The sequence below is a fragment of the Mus caroli genome, unplaced genomic scaffold (assembly GCF_978045245.1).
Source record: "Mus caroli unplaced genomic scaffold, Mus_caroli_1 scaffold_1, whole genome shotgun sequence".
In the NCBI taxonomy this organism is placed as follows: domain Eukaryota; kingdom Metazoa; phylum Chordata; class Mammalia; order Rodentia; family Muridae; genus Mus; species Mus caroli.
This window is the reverse complement of record NW_028227256.1, coordinates 180,896,348-180,923,026: the sequence shown is the minus strand read 5'-3', so window position 1 is coordinate 180,923,026 and position 26,679 is coordinate 180,896,348. Positions and strand designations below refer to the sequence as shown.

Genomic DNA, 26,679 nt, shown 5'->3' with positions numbered 1-26,679 from the left:
ATATATGTGTGTATTCATATTTTCATCTTATAAAACGGAAATGCTAGACAGGAACTCTATCCTTGTTTCCTTTGCCACAATCTTGGCAACCATGGTTGTTCTATGTTCTCTCTTTAATTTGACTACTCTAGGTAGCTCGTTTGAGGTGAGTCACCCAACTCTTGTCCACCATGACTGACTCTATTTAGCATAACATTCAAATTCCAGCACATGTCATAAGTTTCTTCCTTTTCAGGCTTAATCATATTCTGTTATGCTGTACATAAATGACCTAGTTCTTCCATACTTGACCTAGTTCTTCCACTTTTACCCCTTCCTGCAAGAGACCGAAACAGAGACATGGGGAAAGATATACAAGCAAACATGTCATATTAACAAAAAGAATTTCACTTATCTGGAAATAATGATTTTCTCAGCTGACTAAAGGTCATTTTGAAAAGATTTGGGTTTTCCTCTGCTACCAAATTGGTTTTTAAAAACTCTTAATAGCTTCTTTTAGAACATCAACCTATCATTACTCAGAACAGCTTTCCTCATTCCCCAGTCCCACCTCACAGAAGTGATCCTCCTGTTTTTTACTGGCAAATCTTTACTTCTGTTCTTTAACCCAGCCTTTGCCTGCCTTTGGGGGTTATTTGTACCTGTTTGAGTGTCTACACTTAGTTGTAAATTCCTTGAGCCAATCTTTGTATTCCCACAATGCCCTGCATCCTCACTGTTTGGTTTACTGTTAGAGATGAATTGATACCTCACACAAAGGAGTTGTTTGTCCTATTTTTGTGTGTGAATTTTTTTGAATCTGAGTCATTCTTCCCATTAGATTGACAATTGACGCCACCAGAAATATGAACATTTTGAAATGACTGTCCTTAAGGGACAAGACAAATTGAAAGGATTATGGGGGGGGGGGGGTCGGGAGGGGTAGCAGTAGGCTATGGGAGGAAGGGTTCCTTAGAGAAGAAGATCTTACTGTTCTCTCAGATCAGAAAGGGTTGGAAACCAAGACCAGTTAGTTGATTTGGGCCCAAAAGTCAGGAGAGTGATGGCTCCTAGGGACTAAGGTGGAGGGCTGGTCAGGAGAAGGGCCCCAGTCACATCACAGCCTTCAGGGAAGTTTGTGGAAAGAGAAAAAAGTTTCTGGAGAGGCCAAAAGGGTAAGCAGGGGAGGAGCAAATGATTCGCTATGGAGACTGAGTGGTCAGTTCCGAGCGTCCTCTTATATGACCTTACCTCTGCATAAGACACTCACTTAACAGTTATTTCCAGAGTAGGCGGAGCAATCAAGCTGAGCCTCTGTAAGTATAATCAAGGGGCTTCCTATTGGATACCAGTGTAGCACAACAGTGGCATCCTCAGCCAGGGGCCGCCCTGCACTCAGTCACGGTGCATGGATGCATTTAAGACGTGCTGTTTCTAAGAGGGTTTGAGACAGCCAGCTGAAGGATGACAGGAACTTTATACAGCGGTGGCCAGGATAGAACTGCAAGCCTTCCCCTCAGGGAGAGCCCCCACCCCCAGCCATTCCCCAGGTCACTTCCTGCCTAACCCAAGTGTTACAGAAAAGGACTGATTCACAGTTGTGCTGGGTTCCTATATAAACACTTCCCAGTTAGAGCAGGTGAGACAAGGTAGGTGCTGCCTGACGTGCGGGCTGGCTTGTGGTAAAGGACCGACCTTTTCACAATTGTCCTATCGCACATGCGGTCACTTTACAAAGGAAATAACATGAACATATTTTACTGTAAGAAGTGAAATGTTATAGGTGTGTCTGTGTGTGTTTTATAAGTCATTTTAAATTTTTCTTTACCCCTCTCAGTTTTATAGGTTTTTTAATCATGATATTATAACCATTGTCTGGACTTCATATCATGCATAAGACATTTATTTTCTCTGTCATGCCCATAGCTGGGCCTAGACAGCACGGGCGGCAGAGGCACTGTCAGTAGCTTGTGGTGTTTAGGAGAAGTGCTTGTCTAAAGGGCTGTGCATCCCCCACAGTGCTCAGCACACTCAAGATGGCAATGCAGAACAGTTGTCTCTAGGAGAGGCCAGGTTGGGAAACATCTGCTATGTGCGGAAGGAACTGTGATACAGTGAGGTTAAACGTGTATAAGGAATGTGGCAAAGAACGAACCCTAAACCTTCCATACGTCCCTGGTGCACGTGTGCAGCATGTGGCAGGACTGTGAAATCAAAACCATGTGTTTTCAAAGGAAAGGGAAGCAATGACTGAAAGAGGGGTTTAGGGTTTCTGTGTATCTTTCTCTTTTTTTTTTTGATTTTTTGTTTTTTTGAGACAGGGTTTCTCTGTGTAGCCCTGGCTGTCCTGGAACTCACTTTGTAGACCAGGCTGGCCTCGAACTCAGAAATCCGCCTGCCTCTGCCTCCCGAGTGCTGGGATTAAAGGCGTGCGCCACCACGCCCGGCTCTGTGTATCTTTCTGAAGGACACAAAGCAAAAGGTCATCCATTCTGTGGATAAATTGAGCCATGTGAGGCCATTGCCCTCCATTGATAACATTTTGTAAGAAGGAAAGATAGAGATGGATCCCTTTAGAATATGATGAATAAGCGCTTAGGCCTGGAGCCATTCCTGTTTCTTGGGGCTGATATTCTAAAAGTCACCTGTAAAGTGTTCTCTTTAAAGTGTGAAGTGGGGAGCAAGATGTCTCAGAGTGCTGCTGAGACAAAGGGCATCATTGCTTCAAAACCACTGACTTCTCAAGTCTGTGTTTAGTGGACTAGGGAAGAAAGTGGAAGGATGTTTGTGTTGGGCATGTGACCACACAGCCACAGGAAGCACACTGGGGTCATGTGTTCCCACTGTATCCACAGCTATCCTTAAAGGCAGTTCCATCTTGCTGACAAACTGCTAGAACAGTTTTGACAAACTGTTCTATTGGAAAGTCTTAAATCCTGAATTTGCAATAAGGCAAATAATGCTCACCCTCGTGTCCCTGCATCTCTGTGGTTTTGCAGAGAGAAATTACTACTAGTGGGACTAGATTTTTTTTTTCTTTTTGAGACAAGGTCTTACTGCATAGTCCTGGCTAACAGTTGTGGCTGATATAAAACCGCTGTGTAGGCTAGGCTGGTCTTGAACTCACAGAAATCCACCTACATCTGTCTCCCAAGTGCTTGGACTGAGGTTTGGCAAAGGTAGCTGGAGAGACAACTGTGGGCACTGGGGACGGAACTCTTGTCGTTTAGTTGTGAAGTAGCCCTTGACAGCTGGGCTGTGTCTTCAACCCTAGAGCTGTTTAAGGGTGAATTTGATGAAGCAGAATTTGGCAAGTTTCCATCTTCCTCATGTCTTTAGTTTTACTTGTGTTGGAAAAGACAGATGGAAACACAATCTTAAAAGCCAGAGTCTAGAACCACATCACCTAAGGCTTTGAGATCTAACTAATTCCTTGGCCTGTCAGTGCCTAAACTTCACCACTGTGAGGTTTAAGCCTAAGACGGTTTGTGCAAGGCACATGAGCCACTAATACTGCAGTAAGCACAAACTCTTACTTATGTTCTTGTTTATGTCAAGGTCTAATAGGACAGCAGTGGGAAATGCCAGGCAAGCTCCTTGAGGCACAACAAATTCCTTTAGTAGAGTGCTAATTTGAAGTAAAAAAATCCTCATTGGGTCAGTTCTGTGGAACTTCAAAACTAGTGCTCTCTGCTTGGAGATTGGAAAAGCTATACAGCAGCATTTCCAAGCCTTTGGAGATCCCAGCTTTATCTGTAATGACTGGCATGTTCTCGCAGAAATTCTTCATAAACACATACTTAAGACGTATCTTTCCATGACCCAGAACTAGCCATCACAGTAGCCCAGAGAGCTGGCCCTGTTGAGAGCAGTGATCACACACTGGATTGGGGTTTCCTTCTTCTAATAAAGACTGGAGCAACTAGAATCTTCCACATACACTTTGATGCTTAGAAAGGTTGTTTCACTGGGTTCTGGCAGACACTGTGTCCATACCTGTGAACATAACTGGGAGTGAGAGGGCAGAGCGTAGTGCAAGAGGGGTTGGAAGTAGCTCCCACAGTCAGAGGCTGTGTGTGAAGAAAGCCACTGAAAGAGTCGGTAAAGGAGGAAGAGGCTGGAGCCAGCCTGAGGTGGCTGGAGACGCAGGCGGCACCGGGCCACCGTCAATAAAAATTAATTGGGCCCCTCCTACAAAGTACTGTTCTAGGTACTGATGCCCCACTGATTAAACAGCCTGCCCTGGTGAACTCAGCCTGCTGATAGTCTGTATTAGCTTCTTTCTAGGAGGAAAGAAAATGGCTCTGGGAAGTGTCTGCTTTGGGTTGTTTTTTAGATTTCACTACACGAATCTGTTTAGAGACTTTTTTTTCTTTTAAAAATCCAACCACTGCTACTTGATCAGAGACATGAAAAGAGCATGCTCTCAACACTTCCTGCATTGATGTATAAATACTTCTAATTGTATTGGTAAATACCTGTGCTGCTCTAACATATGGGGCTCTAACCCTGCTCTCGGGGAGCCTTCCCTCCACGCTGCTTCTCAGACATCCTCTCTGTGCTCGTTTTGTGCCCCGTAGTTACGCAGCCCTGCTGGCTGACTGGCCTGTGGTGGTCCTGGGCATGTGCACGCTGCTCATCGTGGTCTGTGCCCTGGTGGGGGTCCTAGTGCCGGAGCTCCCCGACTTCTCGGACCCGCTGCTGGTAAGGAGGACCCGACTGGGGTGACGCCTGAAACCACCTCCCCAAATCAAATACTTAAATGCATGGTGTGTACGTCAGCAGCCCTTTCCTTCTGTGTATCTGAGGTAGTCTTACACCAAAGCTCCTTGAACTTGTCATCCTCCTGCCTCAGCCTTGTGAGATATGAGCCACCACACTCAGCTCTCCATTTCTTTCAAAACTTACTGCAGCCACCAGTAAGCATATACTCTCATTCTGCAAGTAAAGATGTGTTGTTATCTGTGCCCTTAAGTAAGGTCAAGGAACTTGTTCACCCTCAACACAAGCTCGTGCAAAAAGTGGGACATCCGACTTCTCCGTCCCCCTGTTTAATCAAGGAGCAATATTGAAGAATGCACATACTCAGAAAGTATTTTTATAAAGACTTCAATACTGTGTATCTCTCCCCACCTCCGAGAGGTTAAAGGCATTTCTGTGTAACTAACAGTTAACAGGACCTGTTCAGTAAATGTTCCTCTGGGGTGGAATAGTGACGTAAACGTGATCAGGATGACAGTGTGCTCTCTGTAAAACACTCTAACAGTGCATAACACACTTGAGTTTGACCAAGTGCCTGCAGGTTACAATTATGCACTTACTAAATGCTTGGACACAGGTAAATTTCTGATCCACTTCCCCACTTCCCGAGACATGTAACTGGAGAACCATATGACTGTCACAGCTAAGAGGTGATGATTATCCACAAGGCCTCGCATTAACACAGGTCTCCTCAGCAGACGTGAAGAATGTCCATGTTTCCTGTTGAAAACTCTACCTCACGTTGCTCTTGCTTTCCTAAGTTGTTAACAAAGCTGTATTTAGTGGGTAATGGAATACACTAATGGGAACACGTAATATCTTGTCTTAGGGCTTTGAACCAAGAGGGACCACGATAGGACAGAGGCTGGTCACGTGGAATAACATGATGCGAAACACAGGGTACAAAGCAACATTGGCCAACTATCCTTATAAGTATGCAGAGGAGCAAGCCCGAAGGTAATCACTTACTTTATGTGACTTTTAGATAAAATACTTCTTAGTGAAAATTAAAACACGGGGCTCAGTTGCCACCCAGTTGTCACTGAAATGTCTTGCTGGACTGTGATGAAAAGGTGGCACTTTTCTTCCTTACACATGGAAAAATTAATGTTGCTCACGTGAATCCTTTTGGCTTAGCATCAGATGCTAAGTAGGTTAGAGCTTTGGGACCGAACTGTAAGAATCTGCCCATCTCCTTGTAATAGCTCGGACTTTTTTCCATTCAGCCACCGGGATGACAGATGGTCAGACGATCACCATGAGAGAGAGAGAAGAGAAGTAGACTGGAACTTCCAGAAAGACAGCTTCTTCTGCGATGTTCCAAGTGAGTGGACGGAGCAGCTTCCTGGGGTCAAGGTGCAATGGGTCCAAGTCTAGCACTGCAGCCTGCCCAGCAGTTCCTCTGGTTCTGTAGCTCGAGATGCCAGCTAAGGTTGTGAGTTTTCCTGGGATAAAGATGGAAGGGAAGGGTGCTGTTCAAATTGAAGGCAGAAGTTAATAAAATTTCCTACCTTGTCTGAGCCTTCAAGTCGTATGTCAAATCCCTTTTCCTGTGTGTTTCTGAATCAAATAACAAGTACGAATTCTTAGTGGAATATAAGTAATCTGTCAGCAGAAAGGCTTTATAGCTTTGTTTAAATGAAAGCGAACATAGTAAGAGCTGTCCGCGGCGCATGCCTGAAGACCCAGCTACTGGGGAGGCTGAGGCGGAAGGTGTCTGCACCAAGTTCCCTATCAATATGGTGACCTCCCAGAAACATGGGACCTTAATGGGTGAAGTGGCCCAGGTCAGAACAGAGCCCTGTTCCCTCACTTAACAGTGGTAACAGAGACCCAAGCTTGAGTGGGTCGGCCGGGCTGCAGGGGACGAGTGGGTGTAGTGCTGAGGATTGTAGCAGTGGTAGCTGAAGGAGCTGGAGCTGCCTAACCACGGCAGAACGGGGCATCACGGGATTGAGCCCTAGACATCATAAGGCTGAAGATTACTATGTGGAACCAATGGTCTCTAAAGGTTGCCGTCCATCTCTAGTTAGAGACACGTAGTTATGCTTAAAGCTGGCTTGTTCCCGGCAGCTGCCCGGGAGGGATGCGCAGGAGGCAGTGAGGAGCTACTGGTGGCAGTGGCTGCTCAGTGGGCAGAGTGCCTAGGAATGAGGATTGAGGGGAGTCGTTTCAACTGAGCAAATATTCATAGTAACGTTCTTTCGGTTTCAATGTGTTGAAAACTCCCTTCATTGATAGCCCCTGCCTCATTAGACAGCAGAGGACCCTCTAAGATCTGACATCTCAGATGAGAGGGGAGAGAGGAGATCCAATCTTGTGCCAGTTCTCAGCAGCAGTGCAAGTTCAAGGTCAAGCATTCTCTGCCTCTTAAATCACAGATTACAAAAACTGAATTCTGATTATTTCTACAATTAGGCTAGTTGTTTTTGTTTTTCCTCTCAAAGTACTATTATTATACATTGCTTAATCAGCTTGTGTTAATGTCTTAGTAAGAACAATAGCAAATTCAGGGTGTAAGTCTAGTTTTGTTTCTAGTAGTCCCCACCGATAGCTATCTGGGCAGTAAACTCTGGCTTGACTAAAGCCTCGTGGGCTCCAGGGGACTGGCATACGTGTTTCTTCCTCAGGGCTGATTTCCTATCCAAACACAGTCTACATATGACAGTAGCTCTTTGGTGAACGTGTGTGTTTGCTAAGGACAACTGAATGATCATGAATAAAGCCATTTATAAAGATTATCATACATTTGTCAGTTGATTTGCTAACAAAATTAGGCACTTTAGGTAAAGTTAACCTACTTTATCTCCTTTGATACATTCTCAACCTTTTAAGTAAGCCAGACAAGCCTTCTCATAGAGTGCCTGCCTCCGTTCCATTCTCAGGATTATTTGACATAGGTCTTGTCATGGTCGTCATGCATTGAGTAGGTACAGGCTTTGAGGTAAAATGACACTAACACACACATTCTCCTGAAACTTATCAAAGAAAAGATTTCCCTGCTGCTAACAAATTGTCTGTGCAGTTTCTTGTTTGAATTGTTTGTGAGTTCCAACTCTAGTCAAATAAATAACGTATAAACATTTTCCTTTCGTCTTCCCAGGTGACGGGTACTCCAGGGTAGTGTTTGCTTCAGCAGGAGGGGAGACTCTGTGGAATTTACCTGCAATTAAGTCCATGTGTGATGTGGATAATTCCAGGGTATGTAACACACCGCAGCTGAAATCTCTTCAGCACAATAAAGTCATGTTACGGAACATCTGCCTCTGCCTTGCTGTCTGACCACTGAAAGGCCGACGGGGCTTTCCACTGTGGAGCAGGCCCCAGCAGGCCGGTGTGCTGTGGGGATGCCAGCGTCAGAGTCCTGTGTTTCCCCGTCTTTAGAAACACACTGCCTTCTTTAATAAAGAGCCCCCTCCTTTGCTGCTCATATCCTCTCGCTATGCTAGTCTTCTCCTACTGGATCTTCTTAATTCAGTGTCTCTGCTCTGCACACTGCCCTCCCCTTGTCATATCTGCCCCTGCCCTCATCACACTGCCCCTCTCCTTTTCACATCACCCCTCCCCTCACCACATAGCTCCTCCCCTCGTTACTTGTCATCATTGTCACTGTACAGTTAAAGGCATACCTGCCTCTCTTGCAGTCAGTGATTACTCCAGCCAGTGATTTCAAAGGAGATCTTGGGAAGCAGTCTAGGAAAGGGTGGAGAGGTGGGGGAAGGGGGCATCAAAAGACCTTAGTGCAGTGCCTGTCTCAACGAACTCTGCTCCAAACCAGATTCCTCCAGCTCTAACCACCTTGCTGCTTTGGAAGACACTAAGATTTAGGAGGACAAGCACTTCCTGTGAAGCCAGCCAACTCCGAGGCCAGAGACTGGCCCCACCCTCTATGCTTTGTGCTTCTGTACTGAAGACTGTCCCCCACCCCTGGTTTTGTGTCTGACTTGCTGCCCTTGCCATTCTCTACCTGAATGGCCATTAAAGAGTCCACGCGGCCTGGAATAAGTTTGATTCAGCTTATTCTCTTAGTATGTGTTAGACGCTAAGCCTTCAAAAGCAGCCCTGTGCCTTTCAGCTGTGAAAGCAGTGTAGTCAGGGCTTCATCTGTGTGTATGTGTCAGGTGATCCGTGTGAGGTAGCTTACACGGAAGGGACACCTAAGCAAGAACAGGCGGAAGGAATATAGAAAGGGGAAATACTGGGAGGGAAAATGAAAGTGAGGAGAGACTTGCCCTCAATTAAGCAAAGCCTGCAGGGAGCTGTAAGTGACCTACCGGTCACCAGACAACAGAATCCCTTCCAGTGGCATTATTCCGCCCAAGCCACCAAGGGGTAATAAGTTAGATGTGTTTTGGAAACTGTAACTCACGTATGTGGAAGCCAGAGGATAGCCTCAGCTATCGTTCCTCACACTGGGCTGGGACTCGCTGAGTAGACTCAGGATAGCCTCAGCTATCCTTCCTCACAGTGGGCTGGGACTCGCTGAGTAGACTAGATTGTCTGGCCAGAACACACAGGGATCTACATGTCACCGTGTCCCCAGCACATGCCAGCATGCCTGCCTGGGTTTGCTGTGATTTGTGAGCATGGGTTCTGGGATTCGAACTCCGGTCCTCATGCTGACATAGCAAGCACTCTGCAGACTGAGGCGTCTCCCACCTCCTCTCTCATCCACTTGGTAAAAGAAGTATGATGTTATGTACAAAGTTCCTTTTTTAATCTATGTGTGTGTGCGTGTGTATGTGTGTGTGTGTATCCATGCTTGCGCACGTACATACACACCTGGGTACACCTATCACAGCACACATGTGGAGACGAGAGGAAACTTGCAGGAGCCAGTTCTCTCCTTCCATGTGGGTCCTGGGGATTGAACTCAAGTCCTCAAGGCTGGCTACAGGCACCTTTACCCACTAAGCTATCTCACCAGCCCAGTTCTTACGAGCATGTTTACAAAGTGAGAATTTGGCAAACAGACCCAAAACATACATCCAAAGGAGTATTGCATATGGCTAGTTGCAGACCTACATTAAATGATTAAACAGTCATTTGGGAGCCTAAAAATGGGCTCTCCTTCAAAAAACATAGTCATATTTGTTAAATCTTGTTAAATTAACACCCCTTTGAAACCAGTTGCAAGTGTGATGGTATTCTGATCTTGCATTCTGGTCTGGGAAAAAGTGAACTGTCCATTTGACATGTTAGATAATAAGTTGGGTCGACAACTCCACAATGAAATGACTGCTGGAGTGGTTTCCAGTCCCTGGTTGGAGCTGCCTTGGTCATTTATGTTTGTTACAGTGCCCTGCCTCCTTGAAGGCCTTCCCTTCTCACCCCTCAGGCCTCATTATTGATGTAAGTGCTTAGCCATTAACACTTCTCAAGCTAATGGGACCAAGCCGATGTAATGATCCAGAGCAGGGAGCTTCAGTGTCTGTGCATTGGCCCCGGATGGCGCAGCACCTCAGTGAGCCAGATGGTCCCTTGTCTTCTGCCGTGTGTGTGCAGAAGGGGGATGCCACCTGTGTTCTTAATTCAGAGGGGCTTCCAGGAAGAGTGGCTGTTTCTCATGCTGCTGTCCTGTCCACCTCCCCACTGAGGTGTCCCTTTCTTAACCCCCATTGCTTTTCTGACTCTCTCCAGTCCTTGATTCTGTCCTACAGGACCCACTGACAGACAGACATTCATAAATGGAAGGGTCTCTGTGAACCTCACTCCACTGGAAGCCCTTTACCTGTGCTAGTCTCTGCACATTTCAGATGTTGGAGCTTTGAGGACTCAGCTCGTAAAAGGGACTTGGAATTCTTTGTCTGAGAATCTGGCTTCCTAGATGAACCTTCATGGACTGCTGGAATCTCCAGCATCTCAGAGGCCTGTGTATTTTCTGAGGCTCCTTCCAAGGGGCCTTTGCCTTTACTCCCCTTGAAGCCCCCTCCCTTCAGCTCTCTCTGTGGAGAGGAGAGCCCAGGAGTCAGCTGAACCTGCTAGTTGGTGCTTAATCTTCCTTTTGTCCTTTCTCGGCTTCTTAAAATACCTCTAACTTAGCCAGTCCGTTTTAATGTTAAGGTATCATTTAAACACTTCTGGTTTCTCTCTTCTCTCTCTCCTCTCTTTGTACCCCCTATTTTAAGTCAACTCCACCCCTGCTACTATCTAACTAGGGAGCTGTGCAAAGACACGTCACAACCACACAGGAAGAATGATTCCCCAACTCCCATGGTGAGTTGCTAGGATTAGAGGGCTGTGTTCCCTGGGGGGGAGGGGGACTGCCTTTCGGAAACCCTATCTTATTTTTATGAACTTCTAAGGTTTTGGAATTATTCCCAGGGATCCCTTTTCCCAGAGCATGACAAGACTACATCTGCCTCCTACATAAAGAGATACCTAGCTGCCAGTCTGTCCGCCTCAGACTACACTACTATACTAGTCTGTATTCACTAGTCAAGACAGACTAGTTACTGCCACTGATAAGACACTTTCAGACTTGGCACTTCCTCTGCCCCATATGTCCACACAGTGCACTGCTCGTCCAGTTATAACTACATACCTTTGTCTGCTTTCTCTGCCACTCGGGAGGGTAAACTGAGGGCAAGGGCCACAGTGTCTTCCCACAGAGTGCAGGTTCTCCAGGCAGGAGTGTAGGGCCTCGCTGGATGTGTGAGCACTCCCCAGTGCTCCAGTCTTCAGGATACTTAGAGCATGCCCATCATAATAGCTTTCTCTGTGACTCTATTGCTTACCCCATTTGAGACCTTAAAAGCGTTCTTTTCCAAATGTTGTAATCAGCTAACACCACTGTCCCCTGGAGAAAACTAGCAATGCCACACCCCTGTCCCACTGGTAGCTGTGTTGCTGTTAGCTCTGCTTGGCCATTTCAGCAGTTGCATATATGTCCTTCTAGCGGGGCTCCTGCAGTTCCTCTGTGGGATAAACTATCATCTGCCATAAATACTGGAGATGCTGTTTTAGGGCCCCATGACTTACTAGCTCATTTTTCTCAAGTTAAGATATGTGAATTTTTGAACTTGGAAACAAATATGAATTATCCTGTCTTAGAATTCTGTGTTTTCAGAAATACACTTTAAAATTGATTGTGTGTGTGTGTGTGTATAAGTAAAACTTACTCTCTTGCATTTAGATAATAACTCTGGCTTATTTTTTCCCACTAAGAATTATCCCAAAAAAATAATTTTGATTTTTGGTTTTGATGTTTGAGGATTTTTTTTGCCCCTGTCTTGGTTTGGTTTCTTAAGACAGGGTCTCACTGTATAGCCCTCGCTAGCCTGGAACTTCTATGTAGATCAGGCTGGCCTGGAGCTCAGAGCTCTAGGAAGACCTCCAACATGATAATGAATCTCCACGTGCAATTCCAGCCCACGGCCTCCTGGCACCGTCCACACCTCTCCCCACATACTAGCTCCAGTTTACCCAGGCCTTAGGGAATGATATGTAACCCGGTTCTTAGGTAAGTCAGCTTCTAAAATGATTGGGTGTGCCAGCCAACTTCACTGCCTTGGAAAGATACTTTAATGAACAATTGACAAAGCCTACTCTAAGCCAGATACAGACTGGTTTAAATCTCGTTAGAAAAACTCTCCACACCTTCTCTGAACTTTGGAGTGGTTCCCTAGACCAACCTTTGGTAAATAAAGTTGAGGGAAAGTGGTAAGACCGGGCCACCTTAGCTCTGGTGCTCCCGAACACAAGGCTCTGGTCAGGCCCAGGAAAGGGGCTGATTCCTAGTCTAATCCTAAGGAAAGAGGACGTGGCTTGTCTAACCTAAGAGTGGGAACTGAACCAGCTTTGTAATCCAGCAGTGGTCATAGTTCCCTGTGACAAGGCCAGCCTTGAGCAGAGAAGCTTTTCCCAGGGACAGCATTCTGTGAGACGCTGCCATCGCAACCCCGAGCTGCCACAGGTCCCAAGTGAGCCCGCTGCCATTCACCAACAGAAAAGTTCCCAGAAAGGGTTTTAGCCAAACTGTATAACCTAAGAACTAAAATTCTACCTTTTTGTTTGTTTGTATTTATTTGTTGCGGTAAATCTCCAACCCAAATATGCCCCAGCAATGAAAACACAACTCAGTTAATATGAATACATGCTGTGCACCTAGATTGGGCAGATCTGCCGCTACACTACCATCTTCCACATCTATGAGATCCTTAGAACTTGTGGTTTCTCCAGGCCATGTGCTTCTGCTCCGCTTTTCTTCTTCCTCCTCCTCTGCGTCTTCTCTCTCTCCCATTTTTCTCCTTCTTCTCTCTCCCAACCTTCTGCTCCACCTCCCTTTATCTGCCCAATCATCAGCTCTCCTATATTTTACAAATTAAGGTGGGAAACAGGTTTATAGGAAATCACCTGAGTGCTGACTCAAAGCCCCTCACAGGAGAACAGAATTAACATCAAATATAATTAGCCCTAGGGCTATCCACAACTTATATTTAAAATCAGAAATGAAAATGTTTTAATCTTAAAAAATTGACCCTTCTCACCTTATTTCAGTAAACAGTCTAAATTATTCAAGAATCTACTCACTTTTTGATCTGTCAAATAGAGTTCTATCTGCTCTGTTCAGACTGACAAAGTACCTTAGTCTAGATAATTTATTTTTAAAGATAATTTCTTTCTCACAATTCTAGAAACTGGCAAATTTTAAAATCAAGGGGTTTGTGGACTCAGGATCCAGTGAGTACCTGTCCCCTCTAAGGCAGTGCCATATCTGTGTTATCGAGATGTGGCACCAAAAGGCACCAGCAACTCCCTCGAGCCACTATTATAAGGGCGCTAATCCACTGCTATTTACCAGGAAGCTCTGCCTGTCTGTACTGTCACCTCGGAGATCAGATTGTACAGGGCAGTTTGGGGGTGTATTCCAGCCAGCTGTAGGACCTTTAGGACCAGCATCTTTGCTTTCAACTGTGTCTGTTGGGATTTGTGGTGACTTTTATCACCAAAATTTTTGTTCTGAGAACCAGGATTTTAGGGAAAGCAGCAGTTGGACAGTTGAATCCTCGCTCCTGTGCGTGACACACTGTAAAGCCTTTATCACTTCACAGGGACTCTGGAAAGACTAAGTGGGTGTTATGTTTATCTCCCTTCTTCAACCACACTCAGTACTGGTCCACATGACATTACGCCTGTATGCCATTCCCAAGCAGGAGTTTGCTGCTCAAAGTCTAGCAGCCTGGTGAATAGCTACAAGATGAGATAGTGGAGGGTGGCGGGGGGTGGGAGGGGAGCTCACCTGTGTACACACCGACTCAACGCTGTGAAGGAGGATTGTTTAGCTTCTGGGCCTGCCTTGTGCCTAGAGGCAGGAGGGACCTGCCTGGTGGAGAGCTTGTTTAAACTCCAGTCCTTCTGCATGTCTGTCTCTACAGATCAGATCCCACCCCCAGTTCAGCGATCTCTGCCAGAGGACCACTGCCGTCTCCTGCTGCCCGAGCTGGACCCTGGGGAATTACATCGCCATTCTGAATAACAGATCATCCTGTCAGAAGATTGTTGAGCGAGATGTCTCTCACACGCTGAAGCTGCTCCGGACCTGCGCCAAGCACTACCAAAACGGCACCCTGGGGCCAGACTGCTGGGACAAGGCGGCCAGAAGGAAGGACCAGCTCAAGTGTACCAACGTGCCGCGCAAGTGTACCAAATACAACGCCGTGTACCAGATTCTCCACTACCTGGTAGACAAGGACTTCATGACCCCAAAGACGGCTGACTACGCCGTGCCAGCTTTAAAGTACAGCATGCTCTTCTCCCCCACGGAGAAAGGGGAGAGCATGATGAACATTTACCTGGACAACTTCGAAAACTGGAACTCCTCGGACGGCATCACCACCGTCACCGGCATCGAGTTTGGCATCAAACACAGCTTGTTCCAGGATTACCTCCTCATGGACACCGTGTACCCCGCCATCGCCATCGCCATCGTCCTGCTCATCATGTGTGTCTACACCAAGTCCATGTTCATCACGCTCATGACCATGTTTGCCATCATCAGCTCGCTCATCGTCTCCTACTTCCTCTACCGAGTCGTCTTTAACTTCGAGTTTTTCCCCTTTATGAACCTCACTGCGCTCATCATCCTGGTCGGGATTGGTGCGGACGATGCTTTCGTCCTGTGCGACGTCTGGAACTACACCAAGTTCGACAAGCCTCGCGCAGAAACTTCAGAGGCAGTGAGCGTCACCTTGCAGCATGCAGCCCTCTCCATGTTTGTCACCAGCTTCACCACTGCCGCTGCCTTCTACGCTAACTACGTCAGCAACATCACGGCCATCAGGTGCTTCGGGGTGTACGCGGGGACCGCCATTTTGGTGAATTACGTCTTGATGGTCACCTGGCTCCCGGCTGTGATTGTTCTGCATGAGCGATACCTCCTCAATATATTCACCTGCTTCAGGAAGCCCCAGCCACAAGCCTACGACAAGAGCTGCTGGGCAGTGCTCTGTCAGAAGTGCCGCAGGGTGCTCTTTGCCATCTCAGAGGCATCACGGATTTTCTTTGAAAAGGTGCTGCCGTGCATCGTCATCAAGTTTCGCTACCTTTGGCTCATCTGGTTCCTTGCCCTGACTGTGGGCGGGGCCTACATCGTGTGCGTAAACCCAAAGATGAAACTGCCGTCGCTGGAGCTGTCCGAGTTCCAGGTGTTTCGGTCCTCTCATCCTTTCGAGCGCTATGATGCCGAGTTCAAGAAGCTCTTCATGTTTGAGCGGGTTCACCACGGAGAGGAGCTGCATATGCCCATCACGGTGATCTGGGGTGTGTCCCCAGAAGACAGCGGCGACCCTCTGAACCCCAAGAGCAAAGGGGAGCTGACACTAGATAGCACGTTCAACATTGCTAGCCCGGCCTCCCAGGCCTGGATTTTACACTTCTGTCAGAAGCTGAGGAACCAGACCTTCTTCCACCAGACGGAGCAGCAGGACTTCACCAGCTGTTTCATCGAGACCTTCAAACAGTGGATGGAGAACCAGGACTGTGACGAGCCTGCCCTGTATCCCTGCTGCAGCCACTGCAGCTTCCCCTATAAGCAAGAGGTTTTCGAGCTGTGCATCAAGAAGGCCATCATGGAGCTGGACAGGAGCACGGGGTACCATCTGAATAACAAGACCCCAGGGCCAAGGTTCGACATCAACGACACCATCCGGGCCGTGGTGCTGGAGTTCCAGAGCACCTTCCTCTTCACCCTGGCCTACGAGAAGATGCAGCAGTTCTACAAGGAGGTGGACTCGTGGATTTCCCACGAGCTGAGTTCGGCCCCCGAGGGCCTCAGCCGCGGCTGGTTTGTCAGCAACCTGGAGTTCTATGACCTGCAGGACAGCCTTTCCGACGGCACCCTCATCGCCATGGGGCTCTCGGTGGCCGTTGCCTTCAGTGTGATGCTGCTGACCACGTGGAATATCATCATAAGCCTGTATGCCATCGTCTCCATAGCTGGAACCATATTTGTCACAGTCGGGTCCCTGGTCCTGCTGGGCTGGGAGCTGAACGTGCTGGAGTCCGTCACCATCTCGGTCGCAGTCGGCCTGTCTGTAGACTTTGCCGTCCACTACGGGGTGGCGTACCGCTTGGCTCCAGATCCCGACCGAGAAGGCAAGGTCATCTTCTCTCTGAGCCGTATGGGCTCTGCGATCGCCATGGCTGCACTGACCACCTTCGTGGCCGGGGCCATGATGATGCCCTCCACGGTCCTGGCTTACACGCAGCTGGGCACGTTCATGATGCTCGTCATGTGTGTGAGCTGGGCCTTCGCCACCTTCTTCTTCCAGTGCCTGTGTCGGTGCCTGGGGCCACAAGGCACCTGCGGCCAGATCCCTTTCCCTACAAAGCTCCAGTGCAGTCCCTTTTCCCACACCTTGTCTGCAAGGCCTGGGGACAGGGGACCAAGCAAAACACACGCCGCCAGTGCGTACAGCGTAGATGCCAGGGGCCAGAAATCCCAACTGGAACATGAGTTTTACGAGTTACAGCCCCTGGCATCTCACAGCTGCACTTCCTCAGAGAAGACTACGTACGAAGAGCCACACGCCTGCTCTGAATTTTTCAACGGCCAAGCAAAGAATTTAAGGATGCCTGTGCCTGCAGCCTACAGCAGCGAACTCACCAAAAGCCCCAGCAGTGAGCCAGGCTCAGCCTTGCTGCAGTCCTGTCTGGAGCAGGACACTGTGTGCCACTTCTCTCTCAATCTGAGATGTAACTGCCGAGACGCCTACACACACTTACAGTATGGCTTACCAGAAATCCACTGCCAGCAGATGGGTGACTCCTTATGCCACAAGTGTGCCTCCACTGCAGGCGGCTTTGTCCAGATTCAGAATGTGGTGGCACCTCTGAAGGCCTCACACCAAGCCACGGAGGACCCTCTGCATCCTGCCCAGCACATGCTGCCCCTAGGAATGCAGAATTCTCGGCCTAGGAATTTCTTTCTCCACTCAGTGCAGCACTTTCAGGCCCAAGAAAACCTGGGTCGCACCAGCGCACACAGCACAGATGAGCATCTTCCCAGGACAGCAGAGCCGTCACCGCCACTGTCTGACAGCAGGAGCAATGAGTCTTTCCAGAGAGCTTGTTGCGATCCTGAGAATAACCAACGGAGACTCTGCAAAAGTAGAGACCCAGGGGACACAGAGGGCAGTGGAGGGACAGAAACCAAGGTCTCTAGTTTACCAAACCAGACTGACGAGGAGGAGAAGCAAGTGGAGCCAAGCCTGCTGCAGACCGATGAAACTGTGAACTCAGAACATTTAAATCATAACGAATCAAACTTTACATTCAGCCATTTACCAGGGGAGGCGGGCTGCAGGTCCTGCCCAAACAGTCCACAGAGTTGTAGAAGCATCATGAGATTGAAGTGCGGGTCTGCGGACTGCCAGATGCCAAACCTTGAAGCCAATGTGCCTGCTGTACCAACACACTCAGACCTGTCTGGCGAGAGTCTGTTAATAAAAACACTATAATAAATCTAGCATTGCATTCAGAAGCACCTGCCTCCGTCGTTCTTTTGACTTAGGGGTGAGATCTGGGAGCCTACAGAGGGAGCCTAACAGCAGGCATGTTCCATGTGTCACCGTGCTTACAGTCATGTTGTCATTGTCTTATTCTATCTGAACAGTGAACAAGCTCACAGATCTTGTGAGTGTGTTGAGATTATTGGATTTTCAGGTTAGTATTTTATTTTTAACTTCAAAAAGTAGCTCTTATACAGTCATATGCAGCTCAGCTTCTCCGTGTACCGGCCTGCCGCAGCGAGTCACACTGGCTCTGTTCTCTCAGACAGTACGTTGCCTGGTTGTCTTCACTGTCCTGTGTTTGGCTGGTGGTAATTAAGTCTTTGCATTGCTCAGCATAGACGCTAGGGCTCACATTGACAGATACTTCAGTCAGAAACCAGGAACTAGGCAGCATTAAAATGTGCATTAGTTAAAAATCAATGCCAAGGACCTTAGTAGTACACTCTTCTTGTCTTCCTAAGTGTCCCACAGGACGCCCTTGGCACCTCTATATCCAAGTGGTCTCTTTCTGAATCAGCCAGACAGATGGTTGTTGTTACACCTCCTAACCTAGGAGCCATGAGCATCATCACCTCGTGTATGGCGATGGCTGTGTTAATACCACAGAAAGAGAGACCAGGAGGTCTGTGACCATCCATGTAATGTAATGAGTGCCGCCTTGTGTTGGGAGATGGTTGTGTTAGTACCACAGAAAGAGAGGCTTGAAGATCTGTGAGCATCAATGTAGTATTGTGCTTCCGAGGGCACATTGGATTGTGACACAGATGGACCCAGGACCTCCTGAAACCTTGGGAGTAAGGGATCTTGTTTGTAGAATGTTGCCTCCATTTCTGGTCCTCGGGGGCCATGCTCATAAGGTTTCTCTCACCATGTCTCAGGACAGGATGGCTTCACCATGCAGCTAACCCTGGGAATGCTAAGCCTTCGGGCACCGTCTTTGATGATACCACGGCATGTGTCAGATCAGTGTGTGGTAGGAGCTGTCGGTGTGTTCCTTCTGCCTACTGCTTCAGATGACAGCCCCAGCAAACCATGTCGTCTGACACCGGGTACATCCCTGCTCACTCACGGATAGCCCATTGCCTCCTGGAGCTACACCTCCAGCTTGTTCCTCCGAAGAATCTGGTGGGAATATTCCTAAGTAGAAAAGTTTCTTTTGAAAAATCTTAGTGGTTCTTTCCTAAGAATAGTTTTCCAAAATATCTCTATAATCCTGGGTAGGGTAGCTATCAAGAGCTGAAAGGGGTCCAGTGAGTCATTAAATCTAGCTCCTTCCCATCAAAGCACATCGTCTGCTTGGATGCTGCTATGACAAGTGACTTCTATGCCTGCCTCTCTTGAGCTGCTCTGTTACTCGGGCTTCTTTCAAGTCTCTGAAGCAATGCAGACACTTCTGACATCTCGACCACTGGATACCCCTGCAGGTGCTGGGTCCTCCCACGAGCCCCCTTGGCTCACTCAGTTGTCCTTCTGTTTATCAGATGGTGTGGTTGTGATCTTCCTGGGATGAGCTCCAAGTGTGTGGTACCCAGAACAGTCTGTTGACAGCACCCTGAGGAAGCCTGTTCCGGGGGAGATGGGATGCTGCTCCTGCTGGCTCGCTCACACATAGAAATACTGTTGGGCTCGGCATCAACAGCCAACCCTAGAGAAGCCAGCTGTGCCTCTGGCACAGGGCCTGGTGCTGAGCGCTTATAAGCAGTATCTGCTTGCCCCTCTGCATTTCACTCTTTGGTGAGATGACCTGCAGGAGATGGGAGCCTGGACTCAGTGCCCATGTGAGCATCTTTCTTTTTCTTTGAAATGTGTAACCATCCAGTTAGCTAATGAAACTCCAGGGCCTCAGAGCATGTATGTTCTCCACCAAGCCCCCACCATCATGTTCTACCTGGTAAGGAGCCTCCAGTGGCCTTTGTCCCTCCCCTGTTCTGCTTATTGGCCCTGAGCCTGCTGGGCCCGTTGAGCTCTTTGCACAATTACCTAAGAGCAGACTTGAACTTTGAACTCCCTGGGTTTCATAAAGGAGATGATTGGTTGGCTGGCTAGTTGGGTTGGGTTAGATTTTAGCATTTTATTTTATTTTAATAATTTTGTTGCTAGAAATCCAAAGCTTTGAACATTTTCTTAATTCTCCACGACAGTACAGAAAAGCATTGTTACTTCTCCTGTTTCACAGGAGAGTTTCCCCCGTTGTCCCCTAAAGGTGATGGATAAAGCAGAGAAGAACTTCCGCATGGGCAGAAGAGCCCCTCGCGCCTGTGAAACACTTGGAGCATGAAGGGCTCAGGCACGGTGGTTTTACCCATGTCCCTATACTTCCACAGAGCCCATCTTGCATGGCTGAGTTCCTGTCCCATATTGGGCCCTCCCTCCCCTCCCCTCTTCCCCTGCAAGGCTGCTTTTCAAATTCCCGTTTGACTGAGAAGTGGACTTGGCCAAGGAGAAGACATTTTTTTTTCACAAGGAAAAGCTTATTGTTTGAAATAATCTCACAGCTTCATCTGAGTGTTTTCTTTCTGGTATGTAATTGCTATAGACGTACATCCTTCTACAACAATTATTTTTCAGAGATCATCTTAAGCTGTTACTTAAATTTAATTTCAATAATCTCTGCCCTAGCCTCAATCATTCTAAATATAAAACCATGTGCAGGCGTGTTGTGTGGAGCGCTTTTACAGATGTGATCTACAGGAGTTTAGGAAGTGTGGCTAGCTCCATCACCTCACCTGGAAGCCATCTCTCTGCCAGCAGTTAGGATAGTTTCTGAAAGAAAAAAAAAAAATGAAGCTTGGTGACTCCAAAAACAGCTGCATGTCTTCATATATTAATGAGGAGAGTCGTTTTAGGGGGGAAAAATCAGGGCTGTATTTTTTTAAAAGGAAAGAACTGATTTTATTTCTCATAAAGCTGGAGCATAGTAAAATGTAGGAATTTGCTGAAATCATGACATTTTTATTTTAAAATGCAAAAGAAACTATTGTATCTACATGGTTATATACTTGGTATCTTTCCAGATGTTTGCTGTTATTTATCTCCGGTTGGTTGAAAAGGCATTTTTCCTTAGCCATCTTTACTGATATTTGGCTTTATATATGGGGTTTTTGCGGTGTGCATCCAGGGAAAGCAACATGGTGGTCCAGCGGGGCTTCTGCCTGTTGTGAAAATAATATTTTAACGGCCAAACTTTTGTATTTTGTAAGGGAAGAAGAAGGTGGTGGGTTTCTTTGTGTTGGCGTCATAAGCCAAAGGGTGCACACCCTGGGTCAGTGCATAGTAACCAGGGCCAAGCAGTCTGTCAGACATAAAAGTAGACAGTGGGAATGCCAGCTGGGATTAGAGGCAGGGGTGCTGTTGCAGTTTTTAGAGGGGCACATGGGAGAAACAATGACATTTCAGAAGCCCTTGTCCCAGAAAGGGCTCTTCCCAGTTTTGAGTTCCCTAAGTCAGTGGTCCATGCAGAGCTTAGCCTGCAGTTCCCTCTGGTAACACTGAGGCGATCCATGCCAAGTCTTGAGCTAACAGTCAGCACCTCCACCCTTCTCCCCAGACCCCTCAGATGAGGTACATCTCTTGACTCATTCTGACTCATACCAAAAGACGACCTGGACTCCACATTGTAGAGTCAGCTGCCGAGACAGCTAAACCTAGACGTTGGCGCAGTAGTCTCACGGTTTGTATGCACCTCTGATGAAATCTCTCTACCTTCCTGAAAAGCAACAGGCCATTTATTTTCTACAAGAAATATCTATCTTTAGAGCCAAATTTGATTCTCAAGAAGTTGTTTTATTTTGAGACAAAGTGGCTGAGTAAAATTCGCCGGCGTTTTGTCTGTCAATTAGTCGTTTTTGTGTGTTGTGTTTTATTTTGTTTTGCTTTTTGTGTTGTTTGGTTTTGCCACCCTTGGAATTCAACCTAGGGTCTGGAGCTAATTAGACAGTTAGAGGAAAAAAGGATTTACTGAGTAAACCAATAATCTAAACAAGATTACAAAGCCTGCCTGGGGAAAACGCTAGAATTAAAAAACAAAAAACAAAAAACCTGTAACCCTGCTTTTACAATGTGATATGGTTGTTAAAAATCTCATTAGTGGAAACCTGTCTACTAGGGCTTTCTCTGAACCATGAATTAAATGCAGGGCAAGAATAATGACAGCTCGTCCCCATTCAGATTGCCCTTGGTGTGGCCTCTCTGCTCCCTGGTGCTCCCTGGCTCTCTCTAACCTGAGGAAGCACCCAGTCTGCAATGTGGTTTCTGTTCTCTGTGCTGGAGCCAACCAGCTTGCTTCCCTGAGATCCTGGGGAGCAAGCCTCTCTCCAGCTACAGTTCTGTTTGCAGAGGTCTGAGGAAAGGCTCTGCGGAATAAACTAGCCCCTGGCGATACGCAGACCTACTGAATGGCCTTTCCAGATCTAGGATGCTTCTCGCCTATAGCTCAGCAGTTCTTGACCCGTTTAGGGCCACATATCAGAAATTTACATTACGATAAATAACCATAGCAACATTACAGTTGTGAAGTACAATGAAAACAATTTTATGACTGGGCAGTGGTGGCGCACGCCTTTAATCTCAGCAGTTGGAAGGCAGAGGCAGGCAGATTTCTGAGTTGGAGGCCAGCCTGGTCTACAGAGTGAGTTCCAGGACAGCCAGGGCTATACAAAGAAACCCTGTCTAAAAATAAACCAGGGGCTGGTGAGATGGCTCAGTGGGTAAGAGCACCCGACAGCTCTTCCGAAGGTCCGGAGTTCAAATCCCAGCAACCACATGGTGGCTCACAACCATCCATAACGAGATCTGACTCCCTCTTCTGGAGTGTCTGAAGACAGCTACAGTGTACTTACATATAATAAATAAATAAATAAATAAATAAATAAATAAATAAATAAATCTTAAAAAAAAAAAGAACAACTGCTCCAGGGTGTACAGTTGTTAATCATTTGTGCCAGCAGGGGATAGAAGGGGGGGACGACTCCAGTTGCCTGGCACCGTGCCTCACCCCACCCCCACCTTCATGCACAGCTGCTTGGGCCCCAAACCTTTCTTCTGGAAGGCAGAAGTTTGGAAGGATTGAACTGAACCTGAAGTGTGTTACATCATTCCCTCCCAAACCACAACTTTGGATTTCCTTGCTCTAGAAAGGAGCCTGGGCTCTAATGTGCAATGAGGGGAATTTCTTCATCTGGACCCTGTTCCAAGGTGGAGAGATGTCTGTGTTCTCTGCACATCTATATCCTGTCTGGGGCTTAGGAGAGTCACACCAATAGGGCTTTGGCTATCCTGGAGGTAAATAGGAAGCCACCACCTCCTCTGGTTCCAGGTGCACCATAGTGGGAGAATGTGACCTGCCTGCGCCTTTCCGGGACACCCAGACTCACCTGTAATGTCCATGGCCTGGCAGTACCACTGTCTGGCCATGTGTTTATCACTTGACTGACTCCTAGACAGCAGGCATGTGCTTCATCTACTGGTGAAGACTGCTGGTGACAGACTGTGACAGAAAGTCTCCCTCATTGGGGACTTAAGACAGGGTCGACAGTGACAAAGGCCAGCTGCCTCCAAACTTCTGCCTTCCAGAAGAAAGGTTTGGGGCCCAAGCAGCTGTGCATGAAGGTGGGGGTGGGGTGAGGCACGGTGCCAGCCAACTGTAGTCACCGCTTCTCAGGAGGCTGATGATAGGGGAGGAGCCCTTGAGTTCAGCAGTTCAAGGCCAACCATGGCAATGCACTGAACCCGGTCTCCAGAAATCAATCCATATATTGAAATGATGAACTGTGGAAAAGGTTGCATCTAAACTTCAGATAGTTAAGGACACATTTCTGTCACAGTGTTTGCCGACTTGATGCAAACATGGATGTATCTAAGAGAGGAGAAATTGCCTCCCACACATTGGCCTGATGACACTGGGGTCCGGGTTCTTGATTGCTGGTTGGTGTTGGAGGGCCCAGCCCAGCCTACTGTGCTATCCCTGGGCGGGTGTTCATGGCTGTATAAGAAAGCAGACTGAGCAAACCATGGAGAGCAAGCCAGTGAGTAGCATTCTTCTACAGCCTCTGGTTCAGTTCCTCCCGCCAGATTCCTGTCTGAGTTTCTGCATTGGCATCTGTGCTGGCTAGTTTTGCCAACTTGACACAAGCTAGAGTTATCTGAAAGGAGGAACCTCAAGTGAGAAAATGCCCCTGTAAGATCCAGCTGTACAGCATTTTCTTAATTACTGTTTGATTGGGGGGGGGCGGGGGCTGTCCCCTTCTGGGCAGTGCCATCGCTGACCTGGTGCTCCTGGGTTCTATAAGAAAGCAGGCTGAGCAAACCACGAAGAGCAAGCCAGTGAGCAGCACCCCTCCCTGGCCTCTGTATCAGCTCCCGCCTCCAGGTTCCTGCCCTGCTTGTGTCCCTGACCTGACTTCATTCTGATATGGATTGTGATGTGTAAGTGTAAACCATTTAAGCCCTTTCCTCGCCAAGTTTCTTTGGTCATGGTGTTTCATCACGGCAATAGAAACCCTAACGAAGACAGTTTCTTCACTGTAACTAGTAAACCAAATAGAGCTTTTCGTCCCAATGTCGCTTTTACTCATAATGTTTGTAGCAGCAAGAGGTTGCAAACTAGGGCATGTTAATGTATTTTTTTTTAATTATCAGTTTTTCTTAATCCTGAACTAGCTCCCAAATGAATGAGATAGAGACAATAAGAATACTTTGATTGACTTTACAGGACAATATCTGAGCTATCATTATTCTAATCCTCTATCCTGGCTACCTCCCAACCAAAATCCCCATGATACTTGCATTTTTAGTATTCATCTGCCTCTGTGTGCTTCAGGTGTTTTTCCATGGTGTCTCTGGGACCCTCTCCTTGTGGCTGAACCCCCTTTTCCTCTCTTGCTCCTCCCTTCAGTGGAATCAGAAGTCCAGCCCTACTCCCTTCTGCCCAGTTATTGACTGGTCAGTTTTTGACTGAATAAGAAAATAATGGGGAGCAATGTTTACACAAACTTAAGACAGGAGATCCTCAGAAGAAGCATTCCAGCGCCGTGTCCGGATGGCAACCAGATATGGGGGCAGAGAAGTCAGCATTTGACTAACACAAGGATAATCTTCACACAGTGCACAATAGCATTATGCTTACAAGGACCCATGTCTCGTGGGTTGTAAGGGCTGAACTGGGTGCAGAAAGTAACGTCTACCTTGCAAATCTTAACTATCCCACTGTTTGGCTGTACCTATCATATTCTATGTACATCCTGCAAGCAGCTGAGAAAACCATCCTTTGCTAGCCACTATGTATGCAAACATCTTATGCACTGTATATATGTTAGTACATGTGCATATGTATTTGGGTGTTTATATTCAAAGTATAATAAATATTTTTTTAGTCCAGTCTGTCTCACTGTGGCTGGTGCTGGGGTGTTGTCTTTCCTTCTGTGGAGCTGGAGATCATTCTCAGGGCCTGCCTCGTGCTTGACGCAGAAGCTCTGCACCCTTAAACCACACCCCAAGCGCAGAGCTGTGTTTTAAATGAGATATGTTTCCGTCTGTTGCAAAAGTTTGATCACTGTGTTCAGTCACTGTAGCCACTGGGAACCCACTCCAGCCTTACGAACAAAATATGGCTGCATTTTTATGTCTGTCTTGTAGATATCTGTAGGTGCCTCTCCTTTTGCACTAAGTCCTTTTACCTAAGTCTACCTCCATTGTAAGCTGTGGAGCGACAAGTTTTACATGAATCAGTGAGTGTGTAGATGCAAGTATAACGGGATGGGTTGTTGAAGTAGTCTGAGCAGATATTTTTTTCAGGATAAATTATGAAATTGAGCTTAATACACCTAAGCTCAAAATAGCAAGGTTTTCCCCATAATTAAAAACTACCATGAGTGAATCATGTTTTTAAATGGTAGACTTCCTTGATATCTTGATTTTTTTTGAAGACTTACGTATGTGTCTTAGTGTTTATCTACTGTATATATGTATACCAGATGTGTCCTCCGAGGCTGGAATGAGAGTTTGCAGGTGGTTGTGGGTGCTGGAAGCCAAACCTGGGTCCTCCATGAGAACAGCAAGCACACTTAGCCTCCAACCGCTTCTCCTGACCCCTGATTCCTGGACTTTTCCCGTGTGACCACTCCTCTGGTTCAGCCCTCTGCTGGCCTGTTTGACAGTATCTGGCTCATATTCAAAATAGCTATCTATGTCTGCATTTACTTGTGCCACACAGATGAGGGTGCTTCTGTGTAACCTTTATTCCATACTGTTTGAGACCTAGTATTTGTTTCATGTTTATTGAGAGAGTCCTGCTACTCAGTAATTAAAAGCAAGACCAGTCAGAACCTCTGTGGTTCCTGGAGTTCGGAGGAAGGATGAAACTTTCAACTGGAGAGATCAATTGCCATTTCTGGCTTGTTGTAGAATCTCCTACCTCAGACTTCTTGCTGATGCACACAGACTGTCCCTTGCTTTGACTGTCATCCATGTGACAATGACAATATTACAGGTACTGCTGATGGACTGCAGGACAGGATGCTGCTGGATCAGTTGTGAGGCCCAGAACAAGACAAGGCCTCAAATAATACACAGGCCAGCATCAGAGACAAATGAGCGCCTGGGAGGAAAAAACAACTTGATGGTGGATATCATAAAGGACAGTGTCTCCACTGCGTGATTCTAAACAGAAACCAGACAGACAGGCAGATGGGATAATGGACGTGAGCCAGGAGGGTTTGGGAGGATCAGGGAGGAGCAAGGAAGAGCTGGGAGAAACCAGGAGGAGCTGGGAGGAGCCAGGAGGAACAGGGAGGATCCAGGAAGAGCAAAGAGGAGCAGGGAGGAGCAGGGAGGAGCAGGGAGGAGCAGCGAGGAGGGAACAAATATGTAATCTCACTCAGCCTGCTGCTTTCTTATTTGTTTGAATGGTTGTGTGTGTGTGTGTGTGTGT

At 47.3% G+C, this 26,679-nt stretch overlaps 1 protein-coding gene across 2 annotated transcripts in view; it reads left to right on the top strand.

Annotated features, from left to right (window-relative positions):
* Disp1 (dispatched RND transporter family member 1) overlaps positions 1-17,713 on the top strand; it is a 130,136-nt gene extending 112,423 nt beyond the window's left edge. For both annotated transcript variants that reach the window (XM_021158768.3, XM_021158753.3), the window contains 5 exons: positions 4,560-4,683; positions 5,570-5,697; positions 5,967-6,064; positions 7,844-7,941; positions 14,118-17,713. In XM_021158768.3, the coding sequence (XP_021014427.1) occupies positions 4,560-4,683; positions 5,570-5,697; positions 5,967-6,064; positions 7,844-7,941; positions 14,118-17,699 (4,030 nt within the window). In that variant the 3' untranslated portion in view covers positions 17,700-17,713. The remainder of the gene's footprint in view (positions 1-4,559; positions 4,684-5,569; positions 5,698-5,966; positions 6,065-7,843; positions 7,942-14,117) is intronic.
* The last annotated feature ends 8,966 nt before the right edge of the window (positions 17,714-26,679 follow it).